This window comes from Capsicum annuum, chromosome 2 (genome assembly GCF_002878395.1).
Source record: "Capsicum annuum cultivar UCD-10X-F1 chromosome 2, UCD10Xv1.1, whole genome shotgun sequence".
Taxonomy (NCBI): domain Eukaryota; kingdom Viridiplantae; phylum Streptophyta; class Magnoliopsida; order Solanales; family Solanaceae; genus Capsicum; species Capsicum annuum.
In genome coordinates this window covers 133,708,623-133,721,622 of record NC_061112.1, presented here as the reverse complement: position 1 = coordinate 133,721,622, position 13,000 = coordinate 133,708,623, and the positions used below count along the sequence as shown (strand labels likewise).

At 38.4% G+C, this 13,000-nt stretch overlaps 2 protein-coding genes across 2 annotated transcripts; both read right to left on the bottom strand.

The window, feature by feature from the left end:
* Positions 1–34: 34 nt before the first annotated feature.
* LOC107859567 (pentatricopeptide repeat-containing protein At1g77170, mitochondrial) lies at positions 35–1,634 on the bottom strand. Its single transcript, XM_016704617.2, has one exon. The coding sequence runs from the start codon at positions 1,632–1,634 to the stop codon at positions 252–254; it is 1,383 nt and encodes a 460-aa protein (XP_016560103.1). The 3' UTR covers positions 35–251.
* On the bottom strand, positions 35–11,857 carry LOC107859566 (phospholipase A I). Its single transcript, XM_016704616.2, has 18 exons — positions 10,861–11,857; positions 10,246–10,393; positions 9,997–10,075; positions 9,731–9,884; positions 9,427–9,636; positions 9,101–9,346; positions 8,833–8,995; positions 8,501–8,761; positions 8,239–8,360; positions 6,926–7,087; positions 6,610–6,802; positions 6,357–6,493; positions 5,441–5,579; positions 4,985–5,188; positions 4,425–4,899; positions 4,130–4,346; positions 3,914–4,003; positions 35–3,207 (listed from the first exon to the last, which is right to left on the bottom strand). The coding sequence occupies exons 1-18, from the start codon at positions 11,476–11,478 to the stop codon at positions 2,761–2,763; spliced, it is 4,065 nt and encodes a 1,354-aa protein (XP_016560102.1). The 5' UTR covers positions 11,479–11,857; the 3' UTR covers positions 35–2,760.
* Positions 11,858–13,000: the final 1,143 nt, after the last annotated feature.

Sequence of the window (13,000 nt, the reverse complement as noted above, 5' to 3'; positions counted from 1 at the left end):
AGCACATCTCTTGAAGAGATGACACGAAATGAATCAACATCTCACCTAAAAATAAATGTATATATTTTTTACTACAGAGGAATTAAGTGGATCAAAGTTAAGGGTCAACGACTACGTTAGATTATGTGATATATTGCTCCTATATAAACACTTTTGTGAGGTGCAGCATATGGCAACCATCTTATGCACTCACATCTATAAGAGAGCAACATTTCTGATCCCTTCATCTTTGGCAGGTCCACCTTCAGCTCTCAATATGAACTTGCTGACAAACTATAAGCTGGAATCTTGGCAAGTTTTCTCTCCTTCATAATTGCTCTCATCCTCCTTACCTCTTCCCACATGCCATTACTGGCATAAATGTTGGACAATACCACATACACTCCATCGTTCCACGGTTCCAACTGTTGCAAGTGCTTAGCCACCCACTCTCCCATTTTCACATGCCCATGCTTCTCACAAGCCCCCATTAGGCATCCCCAAATCACGACATTTGTTTTCATTGACATCCCTTCAATCATCCCCCTTGCCTCCTCGAGCAACCCAACCCTGCCAAGCAAATCCACCATGCACCCATAATGCTGCAACATGGGTGCAATACCATATTCATTCTTCATCATGTTGAAATAATACTTTCCTTCTTGCACCATCCCCCCATGTACACAAGCGCTCAACACCCCGATAAACGTCACATGGTTAGGCCTAACACCTGCCTCTCTCATGCAACGAAAGCACTCAAGCGCATCTCCAACATACCCGTGCATCGCATACCCAACAATCATAGAAGTCCACGAGGATACATTTCTTTCCTTCATCCTCGAAAACACCCTATAAGCAAGATCCATCTTTCCACATTTACCATACATATCAATAAGCGAATTCATCATCAAAAGATCAGACTTCCCCATTTCTTTCGCTTGCAATACACATTTATGCAATTGAGAACCCAACTCCAAGTCTCCAAGACTACCACAAGCCGACGTCACGCTAACCATAGTCACATCATCCGGCATTAACCCACTCCCTCTCAACTCCAAAAACATCTCTATCGCTTCTTTAGCACGCCCACCTTGCGATAACCCCGCTATAATCGCATTCCAAGACCCCAACTTTCTCTCACGATTTTGCTCAAACACCTTACGTGCATTCTCATATTCACCCGCTTTCCCATACAAACTAATAAACCCACTTTCAGAATACATATTACTATCCAAACAAAGCTTTACTGCAACCCCATGAAGCTGTTTTACCAAAACATAACTCAAAACCGAACACATCGCCTTTAAAACAATGGGCAATGTAAAAGTATCTGGACGAACACCATTTCTCGACATATTGACGTACACATGTAGAGCGTTACTAGGGGAATTAAGCCTAGTATATGATCTAATAATGTTGTTCCAGTGAAATTGCGCGGGATAAAATACCAAGAAGTGAGTTCGGATTATTTGGGCGTAAATTTGGTTGAGGTGATGTACATTGTTGCAGTTTGATATTTGGGTTGCTATTATCTTGTCATTGATGTCGAGAATATTGGCAGTAGTAGTAGTAGCAGTGGTGGATAAACTGTGACAGAGATGAAATGTGTTTAGTCTGTTTCTACCAAATAGGAGTAATAATGGAAATGGACTCATCAATGATGTGTTTGGTGGTGATTTCTTACAAGGATAATGCTGTAGTTTGAAAAGATTACCAATGCCTATGAATCTCCATTGATGTACAATGACCTTAAATCTCCATTAATGGACAATAGGGTCAATTAGAAACAACCTGTTTACCTCCTAAAGTAGGAGCAAGAACTGCACACGCATTACCTCCATTTGTGTGGGATTACGAAGGTAGGACGCTCCCCAAACCCACTTGTGGGATTATCAAGGTCCTTAAACCCTATTTAAGGACATTACGTTGAATATGTTATTGTAAACACACAATATTTAAGGGAAAAGGTAGCGTCCTTGGGCCAATTTGCAATCTGTTCGTTCGATGAAACTTGAAAGGGTCTTCCAAGGCTTAGAAGACGGGGTGGGAAGAATGTGAACCCTGATCATACATACTTTTCATACTTCATTGACCGCTAGACCTCAATACAAGTATTTTCATAAAATATGTCACAAGACCACCTGTGTTTATCCCAACTAGTTATTGTGCAACAAGCACTAACACCACATGGGTTTCTCCTTAACAAATTGCAGAGAGCAATGAGAACACCAGATCCTAATAGCCATGTCAGCTTCAAATTGTGTCACATCCAGCACTGTCCAAGAAGAACAAGGATATATATCTGCTTTTTACAAGAAAAAGACAGAGACAAACCCTCATTGTGGGAGAAAGGGTGGTTTAGAAAATTGTCCCTGCTTTATCCACAAAATTAATTTCACTTTACAAGTTACTTATTGAGACTCAAAACCTTTCTAAAATCTAAAATTAATTTGTAAGGAAAATTCTGCAAAACTGGGCCCTAAAGGAAAAATGAACATCCATCAATGAATGAGAACACAAAAAATGACTTCGGAGCCTCAAAATTGGTTGTTTCTCTAGCTTCTTTGAATTATTACTCATTTCTACCGTCTTTTTCTCTCGCCACGCTTGTTTCTGCACTCCTGTTCCTTTTCTTGTACAAGTATAGTTCTTCTTTACAAAGTATGGAATAATGAGGAGACCATGCAAACTGCCTTGATCAAGCAACATGCAGTCAGCAAAAGCTAACCAACTCGTGCCTCCCTCCCTTGGAGATATTCACGGCCAGAGACAACAGATGAACTATGGTATGCTGGGAAGATGGCATGAATATCTTAGGCTACGGTGTGAGGCACGAGCATGTTGCAATGCAGCATCTATTCTTGAACCACCCTGAAAAAGAGACTCATAGAATTGACATATGAATTGGGACAACTCCCCTTCATCATCATCCCAAAAGAACCGAGAGTTTCCTTCATTTTTCTCTGGTTCACTATCTTCCCAATCACTTGCTGGACTAGAAGGTTCAGTATCGTCATCCTCTGCTTCTTCTTCGCCAATTTCAAACTTCCCATTATCAAAAGAATTAAAATCACCTGACCCATGAAATGTAGACAACTGCACTTCATCAGGCTCAGTGGAAGGACATATGACAGCTTTAGCTCCTGAATCTAGAAAAGCCTTGATTATAGGTTGGGTAGGGCCATAGAAACCAGTGAAGATTATGATTCTCTCCCTCCATGCTCCAACCTGGAAGTTTAACAAAACTAAGAGTTATAGTGCTTGCCTCCTTTCTCATGCATCTTTATGCATATGCGTCGAGTAATAGGCCACAAACACAGGTCTTGGAGAGATGACACAAAATGAACCAACATACTCATTGACAGTGTATTAAGCCCTCTATCACGACAAATGAAAGAAGTGATTAACCCAGTCTTAATAGTAAAACTTAAGTGTACATTCACAAGTATGTAGTATAATGAACGAGCTCCTTATTCATCAAACCTAAGACAGAAATAGACCGTCATTACAGAATCAAGTTCAGATCTCGGAGTGATGCAGATGAATTACTAGGCAAACCAGAGATAAATTTGTTCAATTGGTTTTTTAGGATAAAAGGAATATGTGGATAGGACTATCCACACACATCCATTAGGAAGCATCCGGGCTGCAGAGTTTCATCTGCAGAAGACATCACTGCTCCCTTTGTCGGCGCTGAAGAAAAAATCCCCTAAGATCTCGGAGTGCTTAAGAGTTTATCCTTGCCACAGACACTTGAACCCAAGCAAGTAAGTTCATTCGTCATATGTAACACAACCAGATTGGTATTAACTTGTTCAATCAAATCATGCCAACCATATAATGTCATTTGGAAGAGATAAGCTCCTTCTCACATAAAATTTTGCAATGGAAAAAGGATGCAGTACTGAATCACATAAATGCTCAAAGGGTATACCATCCACCGAATATCTTCTGAAGTTAAATGCATCGAAGGAACGGTCCTGCGAAACATATAGGCACCAATTTCTTGGTCATCTTCCATGACCTTCAGAAAACAAAACATAGGACATTCATAAATTCCTTTGATCAAGAACAAAATCATAAATTCTTGGTTTCCAAAAACAAAGGCAATTATCCAAATAAGGATGGCAGACATCATATCAGCACATACCTGCGTCTGACGACCAATATAACGGTGGACTACACCCCCAATTTGGAAGCATGGCCTACACCTAACAAGATCAGCAACCGTTGAGATGTCAGTGATGACTGATGCATAGCTTCTCCGGCGGCCTCGCATCATAGACAGCAAGCTGAATTTGACACCCTGCAGAAACTTATCTGCTAGTTCTCCAGGTTCAGCCACCACAAATACATCATTCTGCCAACTATCTCGTAGAAGTAGATGACATTAGCATGATAAGCAGCGTTTGCAGTAAGTAACCAAAAAATAGGGAGCATCTAACCTCAGTACAGAACCAGATGCATCATTTTGCAAAGCCAAGTGCACAACTCCAACCTGAGGTGAATTCTTTAGCTTCTCATACAAAGATTGCACAGGCAATGAAAGCTGTCGACGCTTTCGAGGTGACTCGGGCGGTGTGACGGTTGTTTTCGCGGATTGTAATCCATCCAAGCTTAGTGGTGGAACTAAATCAATTCTACCAACCCTATGAGCCCCAATATCAGGACTGTATAGGAGAGGGCTTGAAGGGAAGCTCCCAGTGAATAATGGAGAAGCAAACGGTGTGGGAAAAGTTGATCCTGGATTTGCTTTCTGAGTGCTTGATATGCCATTAAAGAGACTGAGCTTTATTCCGTTATGCGCACAAAATGACTCAAGTGAGCGAGCATGGTGAAAGACTCTTCCAGCATCTGCACTATTTGGGGCCTCGACAAGAAGCACGTTCCGCCTCCAACCTAAAGAAGGGCTGCTCTCATCTGAAAATAAATCAAATCCTTCAAAGTTCAATCCATCTGAGACAAAAGAATATCATGGAAAGCAATTAAAAATGATTCCACATACCAGCTTTAGAATTCTTTGCTTTGAGAAACTGATGGGACTTGAAATTATCAGAAAATTTCTCATCGTGTTGCCTCTCCAATAATCTTTCACAAATATTCTTGAAAGCAGCAGAGGTGTTCTGAATGTAATCATCTGTGGCAGCCTCTAACTTTAACCAGACAGCAGGGTCCGTCTCATCTAGCTCCATACCACATCGTTCATCAACTGCATCCCAGATATGTAGAAAGCATGTTAAGAATCCAAAGAAAACTATAAACCAATATCACCACAGCGCTGGACTAGATCACACTCCTAATTCATTTTCTTTAGTTCTGGCTGATTCCTACAAATTGAATTGTCCGTGAAATGCCGAAAGTTCAGGAAAAGAATTAGGGAAATAACGTTTGCCAAGTTAAAAAAAAAGCAATCCTGTGCTTGTAATGATTTCACCTCAGGCAACATCTTAAATGACTTCACCTGGATTAAAGCGAAAATAGTGCACATCAGGAAGCAGTGGAAGCAATGTACTTAAAGCTTCCTCCACCCGGTCAGTTGAGCATGCACTCTCTATCAACACTTGGCCAGTATCAAGGTAACGCCATCCACCTTTCCGGACCTAAAACAGCATGAAAACATCAGAAACAGCTATAAATTGAACACTCAAGTAAAATGGCTTGAAGTGCATGTTATCTTGACTTTATGAAAACTTCCAGTAGCAATGGAAAGTAAGCGCAAACACTTGGCAAAACTCCAGAATTAGCAGCAGAAGATAAGATATTAAAAAAGTATGTGCAGAAGATAAAATATTGAAAAAATATGCTTTGATCCAAGGGAACCCCCTGACATTATGACACAATAAGTGGGTGTTTGGCCATGAAAACTAAAATTTTTTGGAGTTGGAGTTTGGAGTTGTGTTTGGCCATGAAAGTAAATTGGAGTTGTTTTTGACTTTTTGTGAGAGAAATGGAAGTGAAAAAAGTGGAAACAAAACTTGTTTTCACTTTTCCAGATACAATTTGGAATTGTATTTGGAATTTTTATGGCCAAACACTACAATTTTCACTAAAGTGGAATAATTTTACGGAAAAAAAGTGAAAAATTCTCATGGCCGACCACCGCCTAAGAATAATGAACAAATCTGCAGCTGACAAAAGTTGTCAAATCATACCAAAATTCTGTGTGTATCACATAATCAACATTTTAGTTAAGAACTGTCTGGAAGGTGCTTTTCCAGATTCTTCAATCTAAATATATGGAAAAGCACACGCAAGCAAATGCAATCCATGTATACCTTGTTCCATCAGCATGTTCAAGACCTTTTAAAGCATGGAAAAAGGAAAAATGATGGTAGTTTGGAGCATAACAGGCAACCCTTTGCTAAGAAATAGCATACCTTCATGGGAACAGAACCACAACCAATTGAGACCAGGCAGTCAATCCTTGCGTCTGGCCATAATAGTTGTGCTTCTCGTATGCCAAAAATGGTAGGATTGTTGGCAACAATAGCACCATCTTGCCAGCGGTATACATCTGAAATTATAACAGAGAGAAGAGTCAGGGAAAGATGACAATGAAACACATCCATAAAAACAGAGCTCATGGGGATTTGCCATGAGTTAAATTTTTAAGCACAAGCAAGAATATACCATCAGAGTAATCATCAAGATAATAAGGCGCAGCAGACGATGCTCTTATGGCTTGCCATATCCGATGCTTACAGCTCCCCATGAAAGCATTTCTCTTATGTACAACTTGAGCTGGATCACTTACTGCACCTTGGCCAGCAGTAGTTAAATTCTCAGTAACCGCATGGGAAATCTCGGGTGTCCCAGGAGGGTACTGCACTTTCCAAACAGAAGGATTCAGTGGCAAACTAACAAAAAGGAAATACTAGAGGCAGAGCTAGTAAACATTACTCAGATAAAGTCTAAGTATTGAATCATATGAGGATTCAGTAATAACCTGATAGTTGCGGAAAATAAAGGGTTGAGCTGGTGTCGCACTGACCAGAGTTGAAACCACAAAAACTTTAGGAATCCTTTTAACTGCTGATTCTATCAGAAGATCCCCATCCTCGTCAGCACACATCTCCTTTAACAATCTCTCAAACTGATCTGCACTGTGCTGGAAGAGGATAGAGGGTCAATTATGATTCCAAAGTTACAAGGTCCCTCTTATTCAGCAGCATTTAAGTACTAAAAGAAATCCGGGTAGATGTCTAAAAGCTACAAATCAGCATCAGTTGAACTGTTATTCGATATATTGTACCACATGAGGTGAAAGTATCATTTATACACGGCTTTTTCTTTTGATAAGTTCCTAGGCATAAGACACCGGTCTTGAGCATTCTCCGATCTCCTCTTATTTCCAACATGGCATCAAAGTCTATTATTTTTGCTAATGCTCGAAAAATATTTCCGTTCTCGTCCCTATATTCACTATTCTAATTTCTAGTCTTTTGTTGAAGGCTGCTTCAGCGAATCACATTTTTTGTGACTAATCCAGCAACACCGTCTTCTTTCCCCTGATCTTACCAGAACAATTCTTTCCACTTTCTCAATGACCATTTCAGCAACACCTGCCTCTTTTAGGTTTATCATTCCAACACTTTTCCATCACTATTCAGGCTACTAGGCCACTAGGCTCTCACCCACTTCATTGACCACTAGGCCACAACCTTGGGTGCTCTTACTACAGCAAATTTTACTAACTACATATCCAAGAAAACCTATATTATTACATCTGCTCTTTTGTCTTTTCACTTAACCAAAACATCAAATGATCAAAACCTGAAACTGAACTGATTAACCGAAACTTCAAGTACCAAACCACAAAGTAGGTCCAGTTGGTTTTCTAGTTACAATCGAATAATTCCATACCCACAGCTAGAAAGTAAGGACTTCCTTATTCCAAGGCCATGCAATGTGAGGATTCATATTTGTAAAATCAATATTTTTGGCTTAATACACAAAATGGCATCTCAACTTCCACACCCTTGCAAAGCGAGCCCTCTAACTTAGACATGTCCCAATTTAACACTTCTACTAGTTAAAACTTTGCATAATAAGCATCTCTGACTGCTGATGCAGGAAACGTTGTTGCATAGAAAAACTTTTTGACTTTCTTAAATAATATGAACTCTTAAGGTTAATATGATAAATAACCACTTTATGTACAAGTACTCTAGTATTTTGAACAACCTATTATCGATATAGGCAAGACATAAGTTTTGTCGTCAATTAACTTAAAGGAAGAAAACCGATGGCATCACATACTTTAGATCCATGTACAACAACCCTGAAACTCTGAGACGAGCTCTTGTAGAGTTGATCCAACTTTTCTCTCCATGTTGCTGCTTCATTGTCCTTGGGAACAGGTTCCGCAAAAACAAGTTTGCCTGAAAAAACGAATTTAGACAGGCAAGGTATAGGATGGAACATACATCACTGCTGCCACTATGTCAAGCAAACTACAGCAAGTCTGACAACACTTGAACGGATGCAGCAAATTTGAGCTTTTTGTAGAGTAGAAACTCACCAAGTTTTTTATATATTTCTTCACATTTTTCCAAGGACATCAGTTTGATCCCCATAGCAACAGCAAGCATACCACCAGTTGAAGTGCCACAAATGAGGTCAAAAAGTTCGTGTATCTGCTTCCCAGTACCTTTCTCAATCTCCTTAAGGATTCTCACGGTTGCCAGACCTTTCATGCCACCACCATCCATTGCAAGTATGCGCAGTCCTTGCTTTGGGACCTGTCTCCCTCTTACAGCACGCCGTAGAACCTCATTCTCCCCTGCAATCAAATAGAGTATGTATTCAAAAGGCCAGGTGTAGCTGAGCCATAAGAAACAAACAGAAACCAACCTAGTATTGCCAAAGCACGAGCTGCAGCCTTACTGACTTGTGGCTCTGATGCAACTGTCAACCGCAGTAGCAATTCCCGTAAACTTTCTGAAGTAACTAAATTACGACGATTTTCCAAGCAGAACGCTAAATTACCAACTGCAAATAAAGCTAGTCTTTGCACCTAAGGGGACAAAATAATTCATTACAAAGACCACTCAAAGGAAACAGGATAATAATTTTACTAACTGAATTGCCCACACAGAAAAAGAGAATAAGAGAGGCTTGCCTCTGGATTTCTGTGAGCACACAAAAGTTTCAATGATCTCAATACATCCTTTGTCAACAGCTTCTGAGATACAATATCTGATGCAAATGCCAAATTTCCCAAAACTTGCAACACAGATATGACTTCCTCTGGACCAGCAGATTTTAGTACTCTTTCTATGGGTTGCATAATATCTGATTTCATTAACTGCATTGCCACAGACACATCTGTGGCAAGAGAAGAAAGAGCGGAGCAAGCTTGTTCTACCTGAACAAAAACACAAATTTATGCATTGATTGAATAGGAAATTAGGTTAAAAAGTCCTTCAGAGTGTTAAGCTAGCATACCACATGCTGATTGTCACTACTGATCATACTTATGAGTTGCCTCACAGCATTCTCATCTTTCCCAACAACAACACGATTCCCCTCATCTTGCATTATCTTTGCCAGGGCAGAAGCTAGCAGGGGATGGTGACAAGAAGAGAAACGGAATATAAGAGAGAAGAAGGCACTCAGTTTATGCCGAGACGCAATAAAGTAAGAACTATTCTCCATCTGCAGTTCAATTGAAGAAAAAGAGAGTTCTTCAACTTCATAAGGACTATCAGATAAGCAAGCAGAATAACTCAAAAAAGAGTGCTATGAATACCTCTATCTGCACATTCACTGTTCTCAACTGATCGTCTGCCACAATCCTTATGTTTGCAAGAGATAAATGGCGAAGCTTCTGGAGTGGCAAAATATCAGGAAGAAATTCTAGGGGATTACCAAAAAGCCTCAGAACACGTAACTTTGTCATTGCCCTGTACTTAAGTTATAAAAACATCAGACTTTCAAGCACAGATGACACAGTATTTGACTAAGAAATCATAGAGAAACCGAAGATTGGCCAATCACAAGTTCAAATAGAGAGACCTGAAATCAAGAAGAGGTCGCACCAGCTTGTTGTGTTCCAGCGATAATTCGACTAGCCCAATACACTCTCTTAGTTCAACTGTTCATCATATCCAACCAGAGCAAAGAATAAAATGAGTAGGAGGGAATCATTTGTTATTTGTATAACTACTCCTTATGAACTGACTTAGCGTAATTACAACAAATATACTTATTCACAACCATCTAGGTCGTACTCTCTCAAATTTTATGAGAAAAATTCAATCTTACCAGGGACAGAGACTAACATGTTGTAGTCCACGGCAAGAACTTTCAAGCATTTTAGTTCACCAAGCTCAGGTGGCAAATTTGATAGCTTATTGTTATCAAGATATAGTCTTTCAAGAAGAGGCAGCTGGGTTATCTCTACTGGCAGCACCTGCAGCATATAAAAAATATGGGAGACCCAATTGATCAGAAACTACTTCTCAGTACAGCCATGTTACAAGTTACAAATAGTAGTTGGGTTGGTTTTAATCATAACCACTATCAGCAGATCAGTTTCTGATATATCCTACCATTCTCTCAGAATCACGAAAACATAAGAAAAAGATTCATAGTACATATAACAAGTACCATACCCTGGACTGTTTTCTGAAGTAAAAAGTTCCCTACAAACTGAACAACAAACAAACTCTAACTAATTCCAAACTAGTTGGGATTGTCTACATGATCCTTGATATTCGTTCCACTCAACTTGGTCCCATTTCATTCCAATACTCAAGAGTTCCAAATTGAGACCAATTAATTATGGTTTGGAAAGAACATCATATATAAGTAAATAAATGAAAATCACTCACCAAAAGTTAAATGCAATCATAAACAGTTTAAACAAGAACCACTCACCATTAGTCCAACACCACATAGACTAACAACAGTAACACTCTTCCAGTGATCAGCACACCCCGCTGGTACACCTTCCCCACTACTTCCTAACCCAACGCCATTGGCGAAATTCGACCTCATCAACTTTGACAATACCCCCATTCCATCACTCTGCTGACTTGAACTACCAACCCGCCACATCATCACACCTTTCAATGGCTCTCTCCTTTTCACCACTCTCATTTCCACAGCTACCTCCTCCACTTCATTCCCCTCCTCTTTCTTCTCCTTAAATTCAATTTCCACAGTATCTTGTGGTGAAGGCAATGCCACCATAACCTGTGACTGCAACTTTAAAGCCACTTGATCCTCATCATCACCCACATTCCAATCTAGTTCCACCCTGAACCCTAACAACTCTTCTTGATTATGCTCTTCTTGACCTTGACCCTGACCATGACCCCCCTCCTCCGCCGTCACCGACGGAGATACCGGCGAGAATGGTGAAGTATGAACCGACGTGGCAGATGACGATCTTGATGAGGTGGGTGTAGCCTCATCTAATGCCTCGTCTTCACCATAGCTTAATGTAAGGTGAAATACATCTGATGAGCGCTTCCAACCCAATCCCCAAGACATTGGTCGAATTATTTCAAGATTATTGGTTCCCCAAACACCCTTTACGTTATTTTATTTGTTCCTTACGTTACAATGCCCATCAGATCATCAGATCAAAGAATGTCTGAAAACTGAAATAATCCTAATTGTCCTTTGTCTGGAATTTTCCAGAGGGTGTTTAAATGAGAAGAACTTTTTTTTTCTTTTCTGAAAAAAAAAAAAATGGGATTTGAATAAAGTGAAGATTTTTTTTGGTTGATATAAGTGAAGATTTTGATTATATCTAATTTTTTTATTTTTTTTACTCCATTTTGTTCAGTATTGTGTTTGTAACCGGTGCGTCGTTTCTGTTTTTGGTTTGTTGCCCGTCGGGACGTTTTGGAATGGCAGACTTTATTACGTCAACTTGGAAAATAAAAGGAAGTATTTGATGTCATTTGATTTAGTATTTGATTAAGTGTGGAGAAGTTTTTCTTGAAATTATTTCATTTGTATAAAAATTATAGTGTTTGATTGTAAAATTTTCAAATATAATTTGAGATTGTATTTTAAAAAATTGAAAACAAATTCAATTTATATTCATGATCAAACAAAATTTCAAATTCAACTTTAAAAAAAATTAATTTTATGACCAATAATCGTTTTTTTTTAAAATGGTAACACATTTACAAGATAAAAAGTCACGCAATCCGCTTAACTCGATACTTCAACTCTTGATAAAGTATTTCAATTACATATTTTTTATTGTGTATGTTTATTCATCGACTAAGTAATTAAGTTAATCACATAAAATATATTATTTTCTTTAATTTTATGCATTTGCACACTAAGTTGTAAAATTCTAGATATTTTCTAGTTTAAGTTAATGCGTATAATTGAAGAAAATGGCATATTTATATGAATTACTTAATTTGTAATAGAAGAATACAAATTAAGTTGGAGGTTAATCAAAAAGGTAATCTCTTCACGTCATATTTGAATTTAATTATAGAATATATGTTGGGGGTGTAGTATAAGTTGTTGATTAACGTTTGATTTGGATTTTCGCAAATACAGGCAAAAGATTCTTCAAATTTTGAATCGAAAATGTCTAACTAAAATATTCTATTACGAGTTAAGATATTTAATTAAAACATGATTTAGTTCGAGTGACTAAATGAAATATTCATACAAATTTAAGGAGCTGAAAATATACTAAACCTTTAATTTAATGGGATAACAACAATTTGGTCACTATGTTACTAGCAAATCTACTTTTATTCATTTTGATATATGACTTAGAATATTTAACGTTCATCAATTAATCAAAATGAATATTTTTGATCCCTTCATGTAGAAAATATGTGATATTTGACATTTTATTGAACTATATTATCATAAAATATTAAAACCAGTTCTATAAATATAATATAATATAATACACGAATAATTAAGTTATGGAACAATTAATAATTATAGTAAATTAGTGTGTGTTGACAAGTAAAAGATCAAAAGTGCACAATTCAACAAACTGAAAGTCTATATGCTTAAGTCGATACCATAA